Genomic DNA, 24,332 nt, shown 5'->3' with positions numbered 1-24,332 from the left:
CATCCTAACTGAATATACTTAATTCTACAGAGCATCTTTAAATCCATTATCTCTTTGGCAGGTATTATTTGGGTCTGCTATTTATAGAAGGAAATTGAAGCTCGGAGAATATATTATTTGCTTGAAGTTAAGGGCAGAGATTGTATTCAGATCCTTAAATAGTATTATTTACTGGGATTTGGTACAGTTTTTTATGTCAGAATTTTTTTTAAGTGTTTCACATCCCATGTATGCCATCACTAAACCCTGACAAACAACCACAATAATGGCCCTGATTTACATGTGAGACATAAAACTAGTTATGGTGCTTGCTTAGAATGAAGCACCGAAAGAATACTAAGATATTATACAATTCTAATCTAAGGATGAGCAAAATAAGAACCAAGGACACTAAGTAGCTTGCTTAAAGGTCATATAATCAGCCACTAATAGAAGTAAAGTTGACTCTCTGGTGATTGGCTCCAGAGGTCAATGCTGGGTTTTTATCCTCTAATGCTCTCCATCTTCCTTTTTGAGACAAACTCTCTTACTGAACTTGGAGATGCCCCACTCATGACTACTAGTTGGCAAACAAACTTCATGGGTGCTTCTGACTCTGCCTGCCCAGTGATAGGTTTTCAGATGCACACTACCACATATGTCTTTATATACATGCTGGGGAACTGAACTGTGGCTCTTATTCCTCTATATAAGCACTTTACCAACTGACATCTCCCTAGCCATAAAGTTTGTATTCCTAACCATTAATATATACTACTTCTAAGTCCTGGGTTTTTCCTAGCTTGGCTAAGTGGATCACTGAGCTAGAGAAATAGACAGAGGATTAGGGAGAGACTTAAGGATGTGAGGAGGCTACTAAGCAAATTTAACAAGTTTTCTTATTTAACTTTTGAATAAATAATATATTCACACGATGAAACAAAATCAATCTATAAAAATGAGTAAGTTGGTTTTGTTTCTCCACCTACTCTAGGGTAGGTCACCAGTTTTATAGCTTTTTATGGATCTCTCTAGAATTTTGACATGTAGATATAAGCAGAGTAAGCATGTGCCTCCTCTTTTTTATCCAAGAGATCACAAGTCAAACATATTATTCTGTATTGCGCTGCTTGAACATATGAAATCTTTATGATCTCTTCTTGTCAGTGTACAGAGAGCTTCAGCAGTTTCATCTGGGAGCTCATGGAGCTCTATAAACCACTATCTTACAAATGTCTTTTTATCAAGCTTTGGTGGTATCTAGCCTCCTCCTGACAGCACCACAAAGGATATTATTGCAAAACTGTCTTGGGCTTCACTGAGCTATGTAAAATTTCAAGCCCAGCTCCTGAAAAGCTCTCCAGCTGAACTAATTGTCCTCCTCATACCCCAATTTCAGCTTACTTATATCCTATGTCTATTTAACACTTATATATACAATTATTTTAAAACATTTATTCTTTGAGAATTTCATACGGCTTATATTGATCATACTCACCCCAATTCTTCCTCTTTTGTGTAATTCTTGTTTAGTATCTCACAAGGAAAATTCTAAGCTTAATGTGATGATGAGTGTTTAGTGTCCTGAATGTCCACCCAGTGACTTAGCGTTGAAATGAAACTTGCCAATAAAACTCAGGCGTGAAAATTAGAGAGTGGTAGCTCTCTGAATGAGTCATGAGAACCAGGAAAGTAACTATGTAGGAGCTTAGACTCCAAAAACCAAACACTGGCTCATGATACTGACAGACACATTCATAGTCCATCTCAATCTTGAATTGGTACAAATACAGTTTTAGCTGCCCCAGAAAGACCCTAACCTTTAAGGGAACCATTGTCCTTCCTGTGCACAGCCTTTTGCATCTTTACTATTCTTTCCTAACAAGTCTTCTTTGCACCCTGAGTAGAGACAGATGGCTTGGCCTACAAGCTTGTTTGAAATAGAACTGAAATTGTCCAAAAATAAATGTGAAATAGGATTGAAATAGATCTAAGCAAAGGAACAGGAGGAAATCGCTGTTCTTATGCATTTATTCAGACGCTTATTCGTGCCTATTGGCCACAGGAGGGCGGTATAGGAAGCATTTCCTGAAGAAAGACCTCCCGATGGTCACCAGGGATCTTTCAGTTTAGTAGCCTGGATCTTTAAGTTCCTTGTAGAGTTCTTCCTATCTAAGATAGGCCCTTAAAGGGGCCGGAGATGGCTGAGAAGCAAAGGTTGGTATTCACAAGCTGCAGCTGATGCTTGCTTTCTATGATGGACATTTGCTAGATCCTACTTCGAGTCAAGAGTCCCGAACTTTGTTCCTTATCCATTTAGTCATTTGTTCATGTAGTTACTCAGGCATTAAACATGTTATTGTTGTGTGCTAAGTACTGTTTTAGGGGCCTAGAGTAGAACAGTTAAGAAAATAGTCTCTGCCTTCATAGAGCTTACATTCTATGTAAGGAAAACAATAAATCAGTAAGCAAAGAACTGTGTGATAGTGTAGGTCATGACAAGGTTTTTAAGAGAAAAGCAAGCTAAAGTGTTAGGAAGTGGCATACAGTGTTAGAGAATGTGGTGAGGGTAGAGAAATTTCGAGGAGGTGAAAGAACTAAACTTGTAGATATCCAGGAAGAAAGTATTCATAGAGCATCTGATTCATTGCCCTTCTTTGATTTCTCTCTAAAAATCTACTCACTATCGTCTAATTATAATCAATCTACTTATTTAACTTAAGCTAGTAATTCATCATCTAATGTCCAGGTAACCGTTGCAGGACCAAGCCCAGCCCCGTTCCACCTTCAGCCAAATTGTTGAGGATTTAAAACAATCAGTGCTTTATTTTAGGCTACAACTGAAGTTTGTTTGTTTGTTTTTGAAAAATAAGACATGTCTGAAGTTACAAACCTACCAAGAAACAGAGGTTGAACTTTTCTATGAAAGGTTTACTTTTTTTTAACTCTAGATTTTTCCCTATGAGTTACTCCAGGCACAGTGGATGCACCTTTGAACATGAATTAACTGACAAGTAGGTAGATAGAGTGTGAGAGGGGTCAAGTTAAAATGTAAAAACTTTTCTGAGAGTACTTCCTGGAAGAAGTGGGACTTTGGTATCTGTTTGAAATACGATAAACAACACCCAACCAGGAATTGACCTTTACCTGCCAGAAAGAAAAGTTTCCTGCCTAGAAATCTTCTTTTGGATCTGGGAGAGTAGAACAGGGGAACATGGAATGGACTGAGACTGCATCTAATCGCAGCAGGCAAGGGATTTACCATTTACATCAGAAGAAGAGCTTATTAATTACATCAAAAGAAGACAGACGACTGGGTAGTTCCTAGAATACTACTTGCAGCTTAGGGAAACAGGCTGCTGGGTGGGGATGAGGGACTTCAGGTTGTATAGGATGTTGTCTCATTTGGGAGAGGTACAGTTTCTAGGTGTGTCCTTTGAGTTGTGCTAATGACTATCTAGATTGGCCAATGTACAGTTCTGGAAAGTTAGAATGATCCATATTGTAAGTGATCTCCGGTTGTGTAGTTTCTGCCATGTGAATCAGGGTCATGTAGATAAAGGCCTATGCTATTGATCAATGTTTAGTCCAGATCAAGGGTGCCAGAAGGCAGCTCTGTGATGTCAAGTTACAGTATTCCTGAACCATGCTTGCAAAAATTTCTAATGGAGACCAATTCCATTTTCTGGTCTGTTATTAATGACCTTCCCTCTGCAAAGCCCAGGTCAGAACATTGAAGCAGTTTATCCCTATGACTCAGGAGATACTTGATCGCATAAAAGAATATTGGCTTTAGAGCCAAATTGTTTGGATTTATATTTGTATTCTACTAATTGCTTGGAATGCTATGTTGGACAAGTTATTTGACTGACTTTATCTCAGCTTTTACATATCTAGAATTTGAATAATATTATATATTTCATATGGTTTTGAGGATTTAAATAGTTAACACATCGAAAGGGCTCAGAATATTACCTGGCACAGAGTAAGTACTTTCTAAGTGTTAGTGGTTATCATTTTCTGTGGAACTGATATGGGTCCTAAGAAATAATGTGAATTTGGAAATATTTATATTCCACATGCTTTCGTGAATGAATAGATTGTCATCCATACCTATGCCAGTAGTGAGAGCACCTGTCTCAAAGTGATAGCTATGAACCGAGATTTACCCAAAGTTTTCTGGGTTAACTCTAGATGGAAGAATTTTCTCATCACTGTGGGAATTTGTGTTGAAGGTAGGCAACCAAGACATTGCAGAAACCAAGAGACCACAGAAACTTTCATGTTAACAGTAGAAAGGGTGGATCAGGAGTGGAAAGCATTGTTGTTTAAAATGAGAGGAGGTGTTTTTTTGGGGGGGTGGTTGTTTTACACTTTTTAAAAAACATTTTATTTATTTATTATATATTATGATTACACTGTAGCTGTCTTCAGACACACCAGAAGAGGGCATCAGATCTCATTGCAGATGGTTGTGAGCCAACATGTGGTTGCTGGGATTTGAACTCAGGACCTCAGGAAGAGCAGTCGGTGCTCTTAACCACTGAGCCATCTCTCCAGCCCTGCTTTACACTTTGAATACAAGTTCCTATATTATTATGGTTCACACTAAGAGGACTAAGATCAAATGCCATGCTGGCAGTGTAGAATCTCCTCGAACTACTTTTGAGGCTCAAAGCACAAGAATTTTGGTTTCTATTCTGCCAACGGTTAGCTGTGTGATCTTGAACACATTGCTTTTCCATATCTGAGAATATGGGATATGAAAGTTTTGATTTTCTCTGTGATTCCCACAAGACCTTGCCTCTCTGGTTGGAATATAGGACTCTGAGTGCAGACGGAAGGGGGAAACCACATTCTTGCATTTAACAAATGACTATGAAGTGCTTGATAGATGTTATACACTGTGGTGAATGTGGGGGAAGACAGCATGGCCAGAGAAAGCCTAGACTGGAGGAGGTGACACCCGAACTATGCTTTGTAGTAGGAAATGGGAAGATGGCAACAATTTACCTAGTCTGTAAAGCTAGAAAACCTGGTAGAGGACCAGAACTTCTGTAGAATAGAAAATGAAAGTGCACTGGTAAAAGTTGAGGTTAAAGAAATCAAAGAATAGCATGTGGGCAGGACATTGTATGTCATGCGATAGAATTTGCCATTAAGAGCAATAAGAGCAGTGGGGAACCACTGAACACATTAGAGCCAAGGAGTTATATAAGTCAAGTCTCAGCTGGAAGAAATAAAGCATGTTAGTTTTCAACAGAATGTGTGTTAGTGTAGAAAATCAAGGGCTTATAAAATTGCTGGATAGGATGGTAAGGCAAGGCCTGGGCTGGGCTTTTAAGATTGACTCCCAGAATCTTATCAAAGTATTTCCTATCTCTGCCACAAGGAGGGGGAGGGGAGGCATCAACAATTCTGGGAGTGCTCTATTTTATTTGCTTTTTCAAAATCTAGAAACTGCCCTTGTTCTGATTACTGAATAGTATCTCATCATATCTTCCAGATAAAGAAAAGTGGCCCATTCTCTGGTTCACAAAAAGTACAGAGATAATCATCAGACACCAGGATTATGGTAACAAAGCTACAGAAACCCTCAATGTCCTCACCATGGTGTTCAGGAACAGAAGCAGTGATGATATGGCTTTCTGCCTCACCATCTCCTATTATTACACCCACAATGCTGGCTACAATGGAGTCTTGGAAATGAGAGTTTGTTGGGTAGATTTTGGTTTTGTTTTGCTTTTCAGCTATATACAAAAACGAGCTTATATAACAATATAGGTCCTTAGCATATAATCCACATTATCCATCATAGGATTGATAAAAGCAGAATTCTTTTGAGAGAGATAATTTGGGCCAGAGCGTAGAGACAGAGCTAAGGAGGCAGAGAAGCTCAGGGACCAGCTAATGGATGATAATAGACCAGAGATGAAGAAGAACTGATTAAAGGTAGTGGCAGCAGGATGGAAAGAAGACAAATTAAATAAAAAGAAATGAAAGTAAGGGTGAAGAAAATCAATGGGCTCTGGACACTATTTAGTTTTTGGAGACAGGAAGGAGAAACAGGACTTATGGGTAGTTTCTGGCTATTTCTCTGTGTAAATGCCATTCTCAAGAGTCAGGGAACTCAAGGGGAAGAATAAATTCTATCAGATGTGGGAGAGAGATGACTTTACTTTCAGATTTATTAACTTTGAGGTACTTGTAAGCCATTTAAAATGATATAATCAGAAAGCAGCCAGAGACCCATCTCTGGACTTTGAGAGCTCCTTGAGTATAAACAGCAGAGAAGAAAGTTCTCTATTTACCTGCAATCAAGTGCCTCTGTCGGGTTTTTTCCATTTCTGCCCAGCAAACTTGTTCCCTGCAAATTTGTTGAAAGGAGGTATATGAGTGTGCAATGGATGGTAATTGAAGCTTTGGAAGGGTATGTACTTATTCTGGGGAAGTACTGACTCAAGAAGATAAAAGAGCAGAAATCAAAAGGAGTTTGAGGAACCATATTAATGACTAGATGAGGAAAAACCTGGGTAAGAATTGAAGACAGGCTATGTATGTAGATGGTATACTTAAGGCGATGAGATATTTCAGAGAAGAGAGGAAGCCATAGGAGAAAGACATGGATGAAACTTTAGCAATAACTTGTTTCTATGGGGAAGCCAAGGATAAAACTAGTTTATCATAGGATGAGGGATCATAGAAAGTGAGGAAGTCATACTAGTTCTCGTCTGCTGCTATGACAAACACCATGACCCAAACCGACTTAGATAATGAACAAACAGATTTATTTCACAAACAGATTTATTTCATCTTACATTTCCAAGTCACAGTCAATCTAACAGAAGTCAGGCAGAAAGAAACTCAAGACAGGAACCAGAAGGTAGAAACCACGGAGGCATGCTGCTTGCTTGCTTACAAAATGGGCCATGCTTAGCTAGCTTTCTTATACCCCCTAGGTCCACCTGCCTGGGCATGGCACTACCTATAATGGGCCCTTCTTCATCAGTTAGCCACCAACATACATGGCCACAGGCAAATCTGATCAGGCAGCTCTTAAACTGAGGCTTCTAACTGATTGTTGTTGTGATAAATTAAAAACAAAAACTAACCAGTACAGAAGTAGAGCTAGATAAATATAAACGTTTTAGGGAAAGATTCTAGTTGCATGAATAAATCATCTATGAGTCTGTTTCTGTCTCAACATAACCTTTAAGGGTAGATTTCAAGCTAGGTGTGGTGATGGATACCTTTAATACTAGCACTAGGAAGCAGGAGAAGTTGGATCTCTGCGATAGCCAGAGCATAATAGAGAAACCCTATCGACAGACAGACAGACAGACAGACACTTTAAGAGGAAAGAAAGAAAACAAAGAGACAGTAGATTTTTCAAATTATTTTGGCTAGTGTGAAAAAGTGCACTTCACACCACAAACTAATAATTACATTTGTATTTTTGTATAAATAAATATATGCCTTATGGAATAGCATTTACCTTAAATAGATGGCTATTTCAGATACATGAAATGGAATGATATGAAAACATTGTGTATTTCTTCCAGTTAAAACAATATTTCCTTTTATGGTTGGATATTTCATTGAGTGAATATATCCCATTCATTCAGTGGGCCTTAAATATTTTTCATCTTTCGGCTATTATAATTAATGTTGCTATGGATGTTTATGGATGAGGTTTTCTGTGGACTTGTTTTCCTTTCTGTTACAAATATATCTAGGAGTGGAGGGTTTTATTTTATTTTATCAAATGTTTACTCTTTTTAACTTGGAGGAACTTTTAGACTGTTTCACATGTTAGCTGTATGTACATTCTTATCAGCTACATGAAGGCTCCAATTTTTGGTACTTCTGGGAACAAACCCAGGGTCTCCTGCATTCCCGGCAAGTACTTTACCATTTAGCTATACTCCTAAGCTCATTATCTGGCTTTTTGTTTCAAACTGTCTGAGTGAGTGTAAATTTTTTCTCTCACTACCAAAAATGATGTAATGAGTATCCTGTATTTGCATTTCCTGCATTTTATTTGAATTTCCCTGATGGCTAACCATGTTGAGTATCTTTTCATGTATTAATTGACAGTTTCTTTGAATAAATGCTATTCAGAGCCTTTGATGAATTTTAAATTGGGTTATATTTCTTTATAATCATTTTATATATTTATAATTTATTGGAGGGTTGTGCGAAGGTCAGAGGACACTCCTGGGAATTGGTTCATTCCTTTAAATATGTAGGTCCCAGGGATTATGCACAGTCAATCAGGACAGGTGGCATGCACTTTATCTGCTGAGCTTCCTAGCTGACCTATAGTTCTTTTAAAAATATTATTATTGTGTGAGTGCATGTACTTTGGAATGCATGTGGAGAGCAGAGGACAAATTTGTGGGGTTAGTTCCTATCTCCTATCTTTGCATGAAATCTGGGGATCAAACTTGTTAAGCTTTTAATCAAGAGCTTTGCTCTCTGAGTCATCTCATCAACCCTTGGATTATTTTCATTTTTTTGTGAATTGTAAAAGCTCTATTTATTCTAGATACACGGCTATAGTCAGATTCTCTTTATAAAGACATATAATAGCACCCTTTGAAGCCAGAAGTTTTAAATTTTGATGTAGTTAAGTTTAATTTCTCCTTGGTGGCTTGTGCTTTTGCCACACTTAAGAAACCATACCCAAGGTCACAAAGGTGTACCCTTAGTCCTCCTCTGTTGTTAGTCATTGTCATCATGTGTAAATGTTTAATGGTATTCTTCAGTATCATTAGGTATTTTGTTTGTGCTCAGATTTCCAGTTATTTCATATATCACAAATGTGCATCTATTTCTGTGTGTTCAAATTCCACCTCAGTCAACTGAGCTATTTGTGAAGAGATCAATTTATTTGTGAGAAACTGGATTATTGATCTTGTAGCCTTTCATGGTGTACATTTTATAATTAGAATCCCTGTACTGCAGAAACCTCCTTCTTTGGTCCACTGTGTGTTTGGTAATTGATAATTAGATCTAAAAGATTGATCTGATTCAAGCGTTTTTTGTAGTTTTGTCAAGAATCATTCACAAATGATTGCTCTATGGACCAAAATGTGTAAAGTGTGGTCTCATTTGGAGTTTATTCTATCCCGGAGGGCTTGAGACTATTTTTTTATGACCTGTACTCATTCAGAATTTCTAATAATTTAATTAAGATAATGACTGTCTGAGACTCAAAGACTTCTAGAGAATAGCAAACAATTCCCATTCCACTTAAGAGTCCACAGTATGCTCACAGTTCCAAAATTCAGTTTGTTATATCTCTGGCTAATCCAGTCTCTTCTTTCTGCTGTCAGCTATCTGTGGCTCCTAAGGTTATAGGAACCTAAGAACAGGAGAGGGTCTGAGAAGTTATCTATATAAGGGAGTCCTTCTTTCTTGAGGGCCCAGGCAGTTGTAGAAATTACATGTATATTTCTGAAGTTGGACTTCTGGGATTTCACTTTATTCTCTGAGAAGCTTAAGTCCTTATACAACAGAAGGGAGATGGAAGGAAGCTCGGAGAAGTTGCCTGAAAGTTGCACAGCCAAAAAGAAATAGGAGAAATTTTGAACCCTTCTAAGACTTCTAGAGAATAGCAAACAATTCCCATTCCACTTGCTCACAGTTCCAAAATTCAGTTGTTATATCTCTGGCTAACTAGGTCTCTAGTTCAAGACATGTTCCCTTTAAGTATCGACTCAAAGCTATAAACACTGAACAAAGCAATGATTACAAGTAGATTGCAAGTTCTTTGAAAGTTTATATCCGGCAACTTTTTAACCCATAGTTGGCTTTCTTTCTTCATACTCAGCGGGCTGGGACAGTGCATGTTAACTGTAGTGTGAAGAAATCATAATCAGAGAAGGACAGGCAACAACAGCAGAGAAAAGCAAGTAGAACTGGATTGTGAATAAGTTGGTGCCCCTGTGGTTGTGTCCACAGCACTGATTTGTGAGATTTTATTGCTGACCTGCAATTTAGTTTTAGGCAGTGGCCAAAGACACATTTGCTTCCTACAGACCAGAGGGGCTGCAAAGTTATATGCTTCGTTTCTACTTACCAACCTACCTACCCGCTTTTTCTATTCCTTCTCCTTTCTCTCTCTTCTTTATCCTGCCTTTCCCCCACCCTTCTCTTTCTTCACTATATCCTCGATTTCTTCTTTCATTCCATCCCATCTTTCCTTCTGTTTCTCCTTTCCATAGACTTTCTCTGCCTGCCTCCTTCTTTCTCATGCCTGCTCCCCTTCATTCGATTCTATTTGCTTCCTCCCCTCTTTCTCAGTCTTTTTCCTCGTCCTTCAGTCTCTTACCCTCCCTTCCCCCACAAGTTCCTCACCCCCACGTAAAAACTGGCTTTTGGTGGCTCCCGAGGAGAGAGCAGACTCTGTGAGCTTTGGGTTCTCCGATTGGCTGTCGTTGCTAGCACACCAGCTCAAGTCTCGCCTCCGGGCACTGAATGCGCAGCTGCAGCATCTGCTATTGGCTTGTTCTCTTGTCAGCGTCTCTGTCAGAGACTCACGCTGGCGCCCCCAGTTTCTGCGTGAATAAAAAGGCAACCTACCGGCTGAGGTGGGGGTGGGGAGAGGAGAGGGAGAGGGCCAGCTAGGAAAGGCTAGGAAGAGTGGCTGGTAGCCTGGAATCCCTTGAGGAGAGCCAGCAGACAAGAGGTCTTAGGAAGCTGATGAACTAGAAAGAGTAGGGGAGACTGAGACTGACCGGTAGCCAGCTAGGCAGACGGACGCATGCCCGGACAGACAGAAGGCTCTGGAGAACCGATAGGTTCATTTTGCCTTTCCTTTTGAAAAGCAGGATTTTGATTTTTCTGTGGCGCCCAAGAGAGAATGCTGGACTCTGCTACCTTCAGCTCAAGCTAAGATTTCTCAGTTAGGGAAGAAAGATCAGTTCAGTCCCGAGAGGGGGAGGGAAGCAAAAGCCCCTGCCTCCAACCCCCTTCCCTCCCCCGGACCAAACTCGGGGGCCAAACCCAGACCTTCCCTAACCATCTGACTTCCTCCTTTCCTTTTTAGCATGGTGGCTGTATGGACAGTCTGACAGAACAGAGATTGACATCTCCCAATCTGCCAGCCCCCCACCTGGAACACTACAGTGTTCTGCATTGCACCATGACCCTGGATGTGCAAACTGTAGTCGTTTTTGCCGTGATTGTAGTCCTCCTGCTTGTCAATGTCATACTCATGTTTTTCTTGGGAACGCGCTGAATGGAGTCCAGCCACCTGAGCTGTTGCGAACTCTCACTTTGATTTCATCCCAAGAGCCTCTGAGGGGGAAAAAATCAAGAGAGACAGTCTGAGACAGGGAAAGAGAGGGAGAGAAAGAACAAGCTTTCTTACTCAGGGGGGAAAACGTTTTGAGCTTCAACATGGCCTCGCTGTGATATGTATGACGTTGGTATATTATCTCTCCCTAAACCTTTTGTCATGTCTTGTCTTTTAAATATGCCTGTGAGTGTAGTTGCTTATTGCTTGAGTAAAACTGTTGATAAAGAAATGTTTTCTATTTAAGTGTGCATGTTTGTGTGCATTCTCTATGTGACGTTTATGGAGCAAGCTGTGTCCTGTTAAGGTGGCTTCGCTGTTTGTGATGTCTTGTTAACTTATTCTCTAAAAACTACCGTTAAACTCCATTACGGAATTTTAATCAAAATTTCTCTCTTGCTATCAGAATGCATTTGGGTTTGTTTGGGGCTGGGGTTGGAGAAAGGTATTTGTGGAAGAGCATGATGAATTGTTGGCATTCTGGGAAAGTCTTGCACTGGTTGTTTAGAGGAAGAAAAACCTATGCAAGAAATGGATTTATGGAAAATAGTCTTTATATGAGGGGCAAAATTCTGAGAAGTGACACACTGGGGTGCCTTAAGTTGGCACTTATTAACTGTGTCCTTTGAATTTCAATTTTGTTATTCAGGGTTTCCGATTTCTGATTTGGAAAGCTGTCATCATTAAAACATTTGTTAAAGCAGTAAGTGTCGTTTTCTTTGCAATCACGAAGCAGAACAAAAAGTAGTCTTTTATATTTTGAATCAGCAAGAGAGGATTTTGACAAAATGTTTGAGCTCCTTTTCCCAGATATTAAACCCCTTGGTTTGAGTTTGAGGATTTTTTTCCCCCTGTGTCTCACCCAAAAAACAAGATCCAGCTTTTTCTCTAGTTTGGAAATAATAGTGTTCGGTAGTACTCCTTTGGGGTAAAATCATTTGCAGTGGTGTTTGTGAACTACTTCAAATAGAAGTTGCTAGTGCTGATGAGATTTATTTCCTTATTTTTTGCTTGAGAACAGAGGTCTCTGAAACTCATGTAACTGTAAGTATATAATGTGCTAAATTAAGACGTAGAACACAATAAAAAGATGCATAATGGGATGCGAGCTGGGGAAATCTGAGCTGGACACAGCATTCTAATTTGAGATACGTCTGTATTATATAGCCATGGTAATGCTTGCTGTTATTACTCTTATTGTTTTTATATTTCTGTTTTTGCTGAGATACCCTTTGGCGAGGCTGGTAAAAAGTCATTTCTAGTCCCAGTGTGTACATAATATTTGCTTTTTTGTTTGTTTGTTTTATTTCCTTCCTCTTCTTCGCCGATGCAGACAAATATTCCTCATTCCGTTGCTTACCTGACTTGAAACGGTGCCATTTCTGGCTGATACAGCAGTGAATCATGCCACATACACGCCCACACACATGCTTCTAGCTATACTCATGTGGGCGGCTGCTCATGTGTGATGTGCAAATCAGCTAGCATTATGCTGTCAATTTTCAGGTCTTGTTCAGTCTCTTTGGAAATGGTTATTGAGGGGGCCTTGAAATTGTCCTGATAGATCAAGAGAACATTATTTAATGGCACTAAGTTGAGGGTTTGAACCTTAAAGTATGCTCCAGTTGACTCAGTGTGGGTGAGAAGCTGAACAATTTTTTCTTTCTTTCTTGTTTGGTACCATGATAGAAGCAAGATCTGGGAAGCTTGCTGGCAGTCATTTCATATTTATCACCCTTTGGTCTCCTTGCGAGGCCCTTAACGGGGAGGGGGGGACCAAGAACGTCTTTGAAATGAGAATCTAGTATGATTCTTTTTACTTGTTTGTTTCAGAGAAATATTTAAAGTAAGCTTGCATATCATTTTTGAGACAATGTTGAGAATAGGGCTCGGTGCTCGGTAGCTGCAGACCTAAGTTTCATCTGCTAACTGGTTGTTTGACAGTGAGCTTTGCTTTGGTTTGTTTTCTTTTGTTTTCCCTCAGTGAGTTTGGGATTCCCTGTAATATTGAAAATTGGAAATCTTTGAACTAGGTGACTTCTAAGTTCTTGCATTCTGTGATTTGATGCACTCTATAAGGATTCAAAGTCAGAGGGGAATAGACTAGAATGAGAAATGAAAAGGAAAATTATTAATCAAAAGTTCTGGGGGAAAAGGTATACATGTATCATGTTGCTGGTATCTGCAGAGTGATTTTTTTTTTTTTTGGTATAGCCACCTGCTCAAGAAATGAGAACTCTTAACAGTGGAATATATCTGACTTTTGATTATGATTTATTTTATTCTAAAAGGAAAAGGACTCTAAGGAGTCTGTATAGCTAGTTTTTGACGCAGGTTTTTATGACTAAGGAATGTCATGTAATGCCTGAAAACCGTTGACAGAAAGCCTTTGCGTAGGGTGCTGCCAGTATATTTCTGGATATATGTGCATATTCATCGGTGGTGGTGGTGGTGGTGGTGGTGGTGGTGGTGGTGGTGGTGGTGGTGGTAGTGGTGGTTGTAAATACTCCTGAGTGTGGTCAGAGGGTTGTATGTTATAGGGATCCTTGAATACAGCATCAAGTTTCTCAGTTCTGATTAGCTTTCCCTGGCACTGGATAAATGTCACCTGTGTTCATCACCTAAAGCCTTTCAGGCTCAAAAAGGGGGGCACTTTGACTGAGCATTCCCGTCAGTAATTTAAGCTATAAAAGGTTCATACTTTACAAATTCAGGAGATGTTAGTAGCGAGATGGCAGGCCGCTTCAGAGCTGCCAGAGGTGAGTCCAGGGAGCAGACAATGAGGTGCTAGTGCGGCTTTCGCTGTGTGAATCCGAAAGCCTTCATAGTTCTTCTTCGCCTATGTGAATGCATGCAACAAGAGAAGGAGATGGACAAAAATGAGAAATGTACGCCAGACGAGGAAAACCCTATGCAGTCTAACTTGTCTTCTTTTGTTTCCTCTGCTTTCTGCCCTTTGGTTTCCCCCCTTTTCTCTCTCATCTGTCCCTTTTAAATGCCTGAGATGCAAGAAAGAAGATGGGGCTTTTCCACTCTTATTTGTTTAACTTTTGTCTTAGAAAGCCCTTTATTTCTCCACCTTACTCTCTTATCCCTTTGAGTAGAGGATAAGCTTCTGCTACCCCGAGGGTGCTAAACCCAGGCTAAGGGATTTTGGCCCTCATCTCCCCACCTAGGAATTAAATAAAATGCTTTATATTGGTATCCTAGTAACCCATGAATTACCCCATATAACCACTGCACTTCAGAGCCCACTCTTTAAAGGCACAGGCACTCTAGTCTCTGTTCAGCAAATGCTGGCAGCCAGCAAAACTGGAAGAGATGTTGTTCAGCAAAGAGCAAGGAAAAAAAACCCTTTATTGCCTGAAAATGCCTAGAAAATATATTCACAGCAGGCATGGAAAGCCTAGCCTTGGACATCCATGTTGACTGTTTATTGGAAGATGGCTCATGTGGGCTACTCTCTCTTTAGTTGTTACCCTTATTTTTAAGATTAACTGAGCCATTTCATTGTCTGCTTTTACTGTAGGAAATCTGTAGGTCTTGAAAGAATTTTTTTACCTCTATTTTTGGTTTTAGGCAGTGAGACAGTGAAGTGATAATGTGGCAGGAAAAAAATTGACCAGCATATTTTGTTCATTAAGACGGGTCTCACCTATCAGAAGCAGCAATATCTGCGTCTGTAGTTTGCTAGAATTTTGTTTGTAGCTCAGAGAAGCCTGTTACAGCTGTAGGGTAGCTGTGTGTTCTTTTCCTGTGTTACAGTAGTTTCAAAGTCGGAAGTAGGACAAGTTAGGAAAGTCATTTTGATTGCTTATCTGATGACTGATGATTGGGACCTGTTTCACGTGTGTGATTGTGTATGTGTGTGTGTGTGTGTGTGTGTGTGTGTGTGTGTGTGTGTGTGTGTGGTGTGGGTGCGCGCGCGCCTTCATGAGTAATTCTACAGAGCTAAAGGATCCCAAAAAACCTATGGGTGAAGTGCCCTATTGTGTTATGAAGCTCAGACTTAGAGTGATTGACTGTACAGAGGATACACTCTAGATGCAGTGATGGTGCTAAATATGCCCTCTTTAGCCTGTCTGCTACCAGTGCATCTGATCTCATGGTGTGAAATGTGAAAATTGAGCCTTTGCTCCTGAAACACTTCCTGTATATGATCTGGATACAGCTCTAGTTGCTTTTTTGTAAGAAGCATAATGGACGAAGCAAGTCTTAGACTTTCGAGCCCTTATTTACAACTTCAGTTACAATAAACAATTACAAAGAAGCTTTGCAACTTCTCTAGGCTGTGTCTCTTGCTTTCCAAGAATCCTTTATTAAAGCTTAGTTCTTCTAATATGTGCCCAGAGTGTCTCTTTCTGTCCCTATGGATCTAGCACTCTAGAATATTTAATTCATTATGCTTTGCCCTGGCACCAAAGTACAATGTGGAAAAACTAGAAAGGAGAAAGGCCTCCAGGAAAGAGGCCGTTATTGGCTACGTCTGTAACACTCTGTCAATGTATGGACCTATAAAGTTTGCAAAGTGATTTTCCATCTTTCTTAATTTTGTATCATATCAGCCATTTGAAATGGGCAAGGATGCTTGCTGTTCCTGGATTTACAATTGACAAGAGTAAAGGTGAGAACTATTGGTGGATCAGCCTTTCTAACAGTGATGTAGGAGCGTCAAAGTTGACATTTTCCAGTTAGCGTGAAGCTGAAATGGGTGAGGTGAGGAAGCCGATGTGTATGAATCATTCCTGAAGTCACATGGCTTCTTTGGATTTGCATGCTTGTATTTTTAGTGCTTTTTTTTTTAATACTTTTTAAATCTTTAGTCCATGAAATGTCTTGAACAATCAACAGTTCTATTTAGTAAATCTTAATGAAAATAAAATGTCACTACTCTGAATCCTCAAGGTACAAGCCAATGTGAATTGCTGAAACCTACGTTTTGAGGGGACTATATTTTCATGCAGTTGTCCTCTCGTAGACACAAATACTTTTACATATTTATCTAAGAATGTGCTGCCCAAGATTGGGTAGCTTGTCTATTATGCATCAGACCATGGATTTGATCCTTTGGACAGCACCAAAAAGTGGAATTAAGATCAACAAAAAAGTGTTACCCCAAACTGATTCTGCTGCTCCACCTGCCACCTGACTAAGATCAAGTATGCACGGAGGGGCTCCCCTCTGTCTGTGAAATAGCTGGGTGAACGTAAACCTCAAGATGATTCAAACACACGGCTTACCCTTTTGTGTTTGGTATAGTCCTCTTTTGAAATGGGTCTTTTAAGTCAGTTTGAAGATGATTTTAATTCTCCCCCAATTTGTCATATTTTGTTTTTATTGGTCTATTCTTATATCTTTATGAGTTTTAAGTTTTTCGTCATGTGTAAGAAATTCAGGGTTTCTTTTTTTCAAGCACTGTATCTGTTAAAATATTATATTTTGTTTACATAGTGTTTTAGCCTTTTGGAGTCTTGAAGTTTGTTCTTCATATCATACAGAATATTATAATGTCTAGTAGTGCAATATTTCTTGAAATTTGAAAAAGTATCCCGCAGATTGACTGAAAGAATGTTGTGTGATGAGAGTAACATTACTCTTTTGAGATCTTAATAATGGCTCATTTTGAGGTTGGAGTCTGTTAAGTTTTGTATGTATCTGGTCAACCAGTGCTGACTTACCTGTCAGTGCTAGTATCTGTCCTACCACTGCACTGTCGAGGAGAACATGAGATTTGTTGCATGCATGATGGGCGTCACCCCATTCCTAGCTATTACCTGTCAAACGACTGCTTCCGGGAGAAAAAGAACATGTTATTTCGTATCTTTTGCCTAATATGTTTTACTGCAGGCTTCACAGTGCCCTGTTTTGTTGTTTTTTTTTTTCAATGTTCACAAACCAGGTGTTATCTAATTGGGTCCAGAATTTAGCTGAAGGATGATTGCTTTTTTTTTTTCTTTTTGGAAATACAGGACATCATGAATAAAACAGAATATATTTTGTTTTCAGAGTTCTGTAAAATGCATAATTTCCTTGTTGCTTTGCCTGGAGATATATATATATATATATATATATATATATATATATATATATATATATATATATATATATATATATATATCGGAATCACCAGGAGGAATTAACAAGATTAACAATTTCTAGAATCCCTCCTTTTGAGTTGGTCATAGTGGGTCTTTGACATCAATATTTTTCTAAAAGGAGCCAGAGGATGGGACTGTGTGGTCAGGGTTAAGAATTACTTCTGTGGAGTGGTTCAGAGGAAGTATGAGCTTGACCTGAGTATAGTTTATTAGATATATGAATAGGAAAGACTTATAGATGCAAACAGTCTGCAGAGGTTGTAGGAGCGTTGTTGAGTTCCAAAGGCTTATGTCAATTTCAAGGAGTTTCTCCCCTAGGCAAGGAGTCATCTGGCACCCATTAGAATTTAAAAACCAAAAAAAAAAAAAAAAAAAAAAAAAAAAAAAAAAAAAAAAAAAAAAGAATTTAAAAACCAGTAGATTCTCTGTATTTGCTGGTTCTTCTGCATCCACAGATAGAACATATTAGAAAAATACATATGTGGAGTACAGTATTAACGAATTTGGGAGGTGGAGCTTCTGGTATATCTCAGTGATACACCTCAAAATATGTGAGGCCCTAGGTTCCTTTGCCAGTAGAGGAGTGAAAACAAAGTACAAAGAAGAACATTCATAGGGTATAATACTGAATTTATATAAGGGACTTGAACATCATAAGATTGTGGTATTTGAAAAAACAAACAAACAAACAAAAAGATTGTGGTATTTGAAGGGAGTCAAGGAATCAATATTTCAGATTCCAAGGGACAACTCTAATCAGTTTGATGGTTTGATTTTTTTCAGGAAAATAATAAATTCCTGTATATTTGTTGTATTGATGCATATTCCTGCGTGACTATAAATAAATTACTTTTATCTTCCAAAGTTTGTTTTCATCTGCAAAGTCAGGATAAGTTGGCTTTATTGGATAAGATGGTTTCAATGATTTCCTCTGGTTCAAATAATCAACGCTCACTCTCTGATTATATTAAGTGCTACAGGCAACCCGTAGAGTTATGTCAGCAGGCTTTGAATCTCAGGGTGGCTATGGAGACAGTAGATTTGCCTTTGTAATTAGACTTAGATTGGTTTTTTTTCCTCTAGCAGGTGAAACGTAGATTGCATTCTTTGAGCTAGCTACTAGCTATTAAGAAATAAAGGAATCCCTTAGTGACTTGAGTAGTATACTAGTTTGGGATTCAGCTTGTTAAAAATAAAACGATGCTGTATGAGTAGTTGAGAATTGTCCTTTATAAGTACAGAACCAGTCTCATAGGTATGGAAAAACCTAGGAGGTAAGGGCTAACTTGATAGCTTATAGCCACTTCCTGCATTATTTTAAGAAGTCACTCATCTGAGTAGTAATAGCACATATTACCAGTAGTATGTAAGACAGACTCAGCAGGATTCCCTAGTTACTCCATTGGTCCAAACCTAGGGGTGGTTTAGGAAATGAGGCTCAGAAGGGTTAAGAAGTGTATAGACAATAGACCTATATAGAAGAAAAAGATACTAGAAAGGGCATTCACCCAAAGGTTCAGCCCCTGACTCTTTGCCAACCTTGCTGCCAGATCTTGGTCAAGGCCTTTACCTCAGTTTCTACGCCACTGAAATTAAGAGAGGTTTTAATAGAAAAATCATGTTTTTAAGGAAGAAAATAAATCTATGTAAGACAGGAAAATGCAGAACACTTTAGGTTTTAAAGGGCCTTGTGGCAGGAATAGAGAACAAATTAGAAAGGTCCATGTAACCATTTTGTCAATGAAGATTTTACTTACTGTGGGAATTGGAATTAGAAGAGGGGATGACCCTTCCCAGAGTAGCCAAAATGATTGGGAGACAGAATACCCATGGGGGGCGGTACATGACTAAGGTTAGTCTGACTAAAGTGGCCAGGTTTCTCCAAGAATTGCTTAAGGGGAAAGAGATGAAGACACCTGAAAAATCTACAGTACATCGCTTTGCTCAGTTTATTCACATAAAAAACCTAAGGCACAGAAGGAAGCAGGTGTGTAAGACTGCAGTGATGGGTGGGTCTGGATTCACGACTCCTCATGCCCATTGGTAGACTATTACCCTTACCAGGATTCTGAATCTATACTCTCTAATGATCTTTTTTTTTATACAGATTTGAGTGAAATAAGAAGGCTAAACAAAAAAGAAGAGTATTATATAACCCCCCAGAGGGGAGCTGGCCTTTGGGTGCTAGGCAGTGGGAAGAGGGCAGCAGGAACAGAATCTCCTGTAAGCCACGTTCGCCTTCTTGAGGCAAAGGAGCCCTGGATGCACCCCTATGCTGAGTAATCTCACCCTCGGGGGCCCACAGCAGGCCAGTACTGTTCATCTACAGCCAGCTCTTGGAATGGCTCTGGCAGCTGATTTCTCTGCCTGCCTGCCTTCATTAGAGTAGGAGAAGCCATGCACCTCCATGCCCAGCTGGCTGCAGAAAGGATGTGCTAAGATCCCACCCCCACCTACTCTGAGTGGCGCCTAAAGGCAATAGTTACTTTTAGCTGAACCTCCCACAGCCTCTCCTCCGCCCACTTTCTTCCTGCCTCCTCTCCGATCCGATCGAATGTTGCTGGTTGGCAAGAAGGCTGAGTAGTGGGTGCCTTGGTTTCGGGATAAAGGTACCGGAGGAGCCAGGAGTCACTAGGAGGACCTCTGATAAGCTCGGCACTGTGGTAGAGCTCCAAATACAGGCAAAATGATGACACTGTTTTGTGCTTAGGACACAAAGATAATGGAGGGGCGTATTGACAATTTTGGACCTTGTAACCAGCTGAGTGATGTGCAAATCTAGATCAAATTGCACAGGAATATTCAAGGTTTACTAGACCGTGCATGTACTTTAAGGAAAGGGAACTGGCACTAGCAGATACTTGATTCTTGACTTTCCCTCTTGAGTGTTAGGTTATATTTTCAGTGGGTTTCATAATTTGTGTCACCTGAATTTTCCTGTGACCTTGTCAAAGAGGTATGCTAGAGACTGAGAAAAATGAAATGCAAAGACTCAATTGTTATATAATTGCTTTCAGCTTGATCTAGACTCAAACTCTGAAAATTAAAGTGTCATTTAGTCATTTCAGACAACTTTATCTTCAACAAAAGGGACATCAGAGCTGCCTTAGTTCTAATCCTCTCATTGTTGAAGCTGGGGAACTAGACACTGGAAGGACAAAGCTTGCCTAAGAAACAAAATACAGTTGTAGTAGCACTAACGCTAGGGCATTGCAGGATACTGCTGTGAACTCCTGAACCCAGAGCATGTGCTAGCCACCCGGTCTTTTCCTTACAGAGGTAATTTTAAAAATGTCTATGTGTGATGGAAACACATATAGGGGTCTGTGACAAAAGCCAGGGCAAGCCACCACTCTGACTTGATTTTCTTGTCAGTTAAGTAGAGGCTGGTAATCTCAGAGCTCCCTAAAGCAGAGATCTGCAGGTGACTGCCACCGTGGAGTTTGATCCTCAGTACTCTTTGCATGAAAATACAGAGGGCATGCAAATAGGAAATCAGTTACAGAGTGCCCTTGAACAAATCCCTTTGTGTCCTTTGTAGCTAAATTCTCTCCACCACAGCTGAGAGGATTCTTATTACTGTTCTGTCTCTTAGAAGGAAAAATGATCCATCCTGTGCTTTGGATTCTTGGTAGAAAGCTGGGATATTTTTTTAAACAAGAATCTTTCTTTTATTTATTCCGAGCTCTATTCTCCATGGAGCCACACACATGTTGCTATGAATAGCACACCAGTTTGCACTTTCCCTATCTCCCGCAAAGCTAAAAGAGGACTTTGGAAGACAGCCCAAATTAATTTTGTTATTATTTAGCACCTTTTCAAGTCCCTCAAGCCTGAACTACCTAAGCACACTGCAATTACAAATCAGTTCTTGGCCCCCAAGTCTTTGGCTAGGATTTGTTTAGAATATTACTAGGTTTTCTAAATACGATTAGGAATTGTTTTGAAGTCACACTTATGGCCAACAACCTACATAGACTAAGTGGACATTCTCCATCTTAATACATCTACCATTTCATGTGGCAATATCTCCTCCCTTCTCTGGGGGCAGATGAAAATTATAAAAACAGCTGAGAGCAGTAGGGACCCAGACAGGAGGATGGTGATTTGTTTAGAAATACAAGTAGACCCTAACATCCCACCCAAACCCCACAATAATAATAAATAAATAAGAACAATTATGTATTACTTTCATTGACTCAGATCAGTGCTGCTTTTAAAAAGTGGTGTGCTAGGCAGAGCTGGCTATTCCCAGTCCATGAATACTTTGAGTATGGAGTCTATCTGGAAACTACTTTGAGCCCTTTGCTTCTATCTAGGTCTTTTTCTTTTTTAAATAAAAGCTAGTCAAGAGAACAGGAAGGACTAAGTGGAGGATACCACCGCACAGCCCTAGCCTTGTTAACATTTAAACCACTAGCTAGCATTTCAGATATATCTTAAGTCTGTCTGAATATGCTTGAGAAATCTTACCATATGCAGATAAATGATTATAAATTTTGTAGTCCTTTGTGCCCTGATTAGTTGGAATGTTTTCTCTGCAGATTTAACCTAGATTTACTCTTAAAGAGTGGGCCTTGGGCTTAAAGGCTGTTCATTAAGATAAATGTAGTGTGGTTTGTATCTGTAATCCCAGCACTCTGGAGGCTGAGTCAAGAGGATTGTCATGAATTAAAGGCCAGCGTGGATTACATAGTGAGTTTAAAGACAACATGTTCTACAGTATGAGACCCTGTCTCAGGAAACAAAGCAAAATGCTCCATCACCTACTGTAGCTATTCCAAACAATCAGGTACAATGATCAAGATAAACAATACATTGTTTTCCCTGGGCTTTAGTCAATTTATGTCCTTGAGGCCTTGCTTACCCGTATACTCCTGTTTACTAAATCCCCTGGGGAAAAGAGTGGTGAATGTATGACAGGTATAGATTCCAAAAATTTACTATGGTTCAGAAGAGGTTTGACTAGGATAAGATACCCCAGGTGCTAATTGACAGTTATATATCTGCATAATGATACACTGTGGTGGGGAGAAACAAAATTAGCCCATGGTACTTAAGGAGAGAAGTTACTCAATCAGTGAGAAAGAAGTCATATATCAAGCTTTGCTCCCTCATAGTATTGCTTAGGAAACTGAGTCATAAATAGAGACAAGACTTATCATTTGCCTGAAAACGTGTTATTTCATCAGTGACTTGTGTCTGTTCATTACTTGCTGCTTGACTCAGTTGCGAAAGTCTTTGGATTAACTACTGGAGATAAAATTTGAACCCATGTCCTTTGTCCAGCTTGTATGCAGAATGAGGCAGACACCTTGAAGTGAAGCTGGTAACAACAAATTGCTGGGTAGTAAAATTGGTTCAACTTTATTGCTTATGAATGCCCTTTATCCATACTAATACACACATGTACACCCAAATAATTTGTAATACACACGGCACACTCAGGCATACATGTGGAACCCATTCATTCGGGACACATAGGGCACATACAGTTGGTTCGTACTTTCACATTTGCATACTTGAAGCACAACTCCTCACTGAAGATTGGGACATCCTAACACTTGAACATTCTCAGCAAAAGCAAGCTATACAGAGGATCTCATGTGGTATACTTGTATATACTTCTATGTTTGAACATGTATGGATGCATATAAGGTATACTACATATCCAGATACTCATGTAACACACTGAGATGCATATCTGGATCTGCTTTAAAACTGGTGTGCTGCCAGCATAAACATAGATTCTTGAAAAGACAGAGTGCTAAGAACATTCTTGAGAAAAACAATATTTCCAACATGGTATGAGACATACCCGAATACATGTATAGGACATACTCAGGTGCACCAGACACACCTGAGCAAATTGCATCCTAACCCTGGGGTCAACCTGGATGTATACCTTTCTTCTAAGTGGCCATGGCAGCTTTCTGGATGTGCCTGGTAGACCTCTTATCAGCTTGCCCTGACCTTCTTTTATTTCTTCTTTGCTATCAGGCATAAGAGGGCAGGAAGCCAAATAATCAAATCGATGTTAAAGATGACATGTCACAGCAGGCTCCACAAGGAAAACAAGTCTCAGATTTGAGACCTCACTTGTGAGTCAACAGGCCGTTAGAGAAAGAATAGAAAGAACAAATTGGCATTGATCGATGTAGAAAGCTGAAGCCTGCTTCCTCATCCCTGTCTACTTAGAAAACAGTACAGAGTGAGGAGATTGTAAGGCGGTGCCCTAGAAAACATAAAATAACTTAATATTAAAGTTGGTTTTTCTTGGAGCTAAAATAGCACCTTGGATGACAATAAGTATACCTGAATTGTGGATGGGAAGGTGTGAAGGTAAGTGGTGAGATGCATAAAGGTAGAGCCCATTGGTCAATGGCCCAACTCTTGCATTAGAGCTGGGCTGAAAGACCAGCCGTAGCCTTAATGATCACAACTCAGACCCTAAGTACAGCAGCATAGGCCATTTGTCCCCACTAAAAAGAGGTCCTACTATTTTTGGAATTCTTCAAGGTAGAAACCAGGTCATGGTGTCCAGAGGAAGATTTTTTGGCCTTTGGTATTAAAGGCTGGAGCGAGAAGCAGGTGACCCTAAGCTGGAGACGGGGTGGGAAGCAGCATGGTAGATAAGTGATGCATCCCGCCTTGAGAAGCTGCTCTTCAGCAGCAGCCTCACAACCTTTGCTGCACTACCATCGACTGCGAGAGCCTTGGGATAGTCATCAGATTTGGACTCAACCTCGAGAAACAGGAGCTCCAGTTGGAGCTCTCCATCTTAGGCTGAGCCTCAGTTTCTTTCCCCTTTCTTACCTGGGCTCATTTGGTTTACTTGTTAAAGATATTGTGATTATCCTCAGATGTTGTTTTTGTAGATGTACATGGTGTCCACCCCCAAAATCTTCATCTTCTTTATCCTTGAGCTGGTTTAAGTGGAAATATTAAGGAAA

The 24,332-nt window shown here is 39.7% G+C and overlaps 1 protein-coding gene across 11 annotated transcripts in view; it reads left to right on the top strand.

Annotated features, from left to right (window-relative positions):
• The window catches only part of Arhgef9 (Cdc42 guanine nucleotide exchange factor 9), a 158,100-nt gene that overhangs the window by 17,281 nt on the left and 116,487 nt on the right, over positions 1–24,332 (top strand). For 2 of the 11 annotated variants that reach the window (XM_063280288.1, XM_063280290.1), the window contains exon 1: positions 12,308–12,325. The exons of 4 other annotated variants lie outside the window; for them this stretch is intronic. Coding sequence is in view for 2 of the 7 variants with exons in the window: in XM_039100037.2 (XP_038955965.1) it covers positions 11,402–11,410 (9 nt within the window). In the remaining 5 variants the exon portion in view is untranslated. Of the gene's footprint in view, positions 1–10,580; positions 11,415–11,965; positions 11,985–12,307; positions 12,326–12,474; positions 12,921–24,332 lie in introns of those variants that run through there. 5 more of the 11 variants (NM_001393743.1, XM_039100037.2, XM_039100036.2 and 2 more) reach the window with 5 other exon arrangements.

The sequence above is a fragment of the Rattus norvegicus genome, chromosome X, assembly GCF_036323735.1.
Source record: "Rattus norvegicus strain BN/NHsdMcwi chromosome X, GRCr8, whole genome shotgun sequence".
Classification (NCBI taxonomy): Eukaryota; Metazoa; Chordata; class Mammalia; order Rodentia; family Muridae; genus Rattus; species Rattus norvegicus.
Note: the sequence above shows the minus strand (reverse complement) of the source record. Positions and strands in the feature narration are given on the sequence as shown.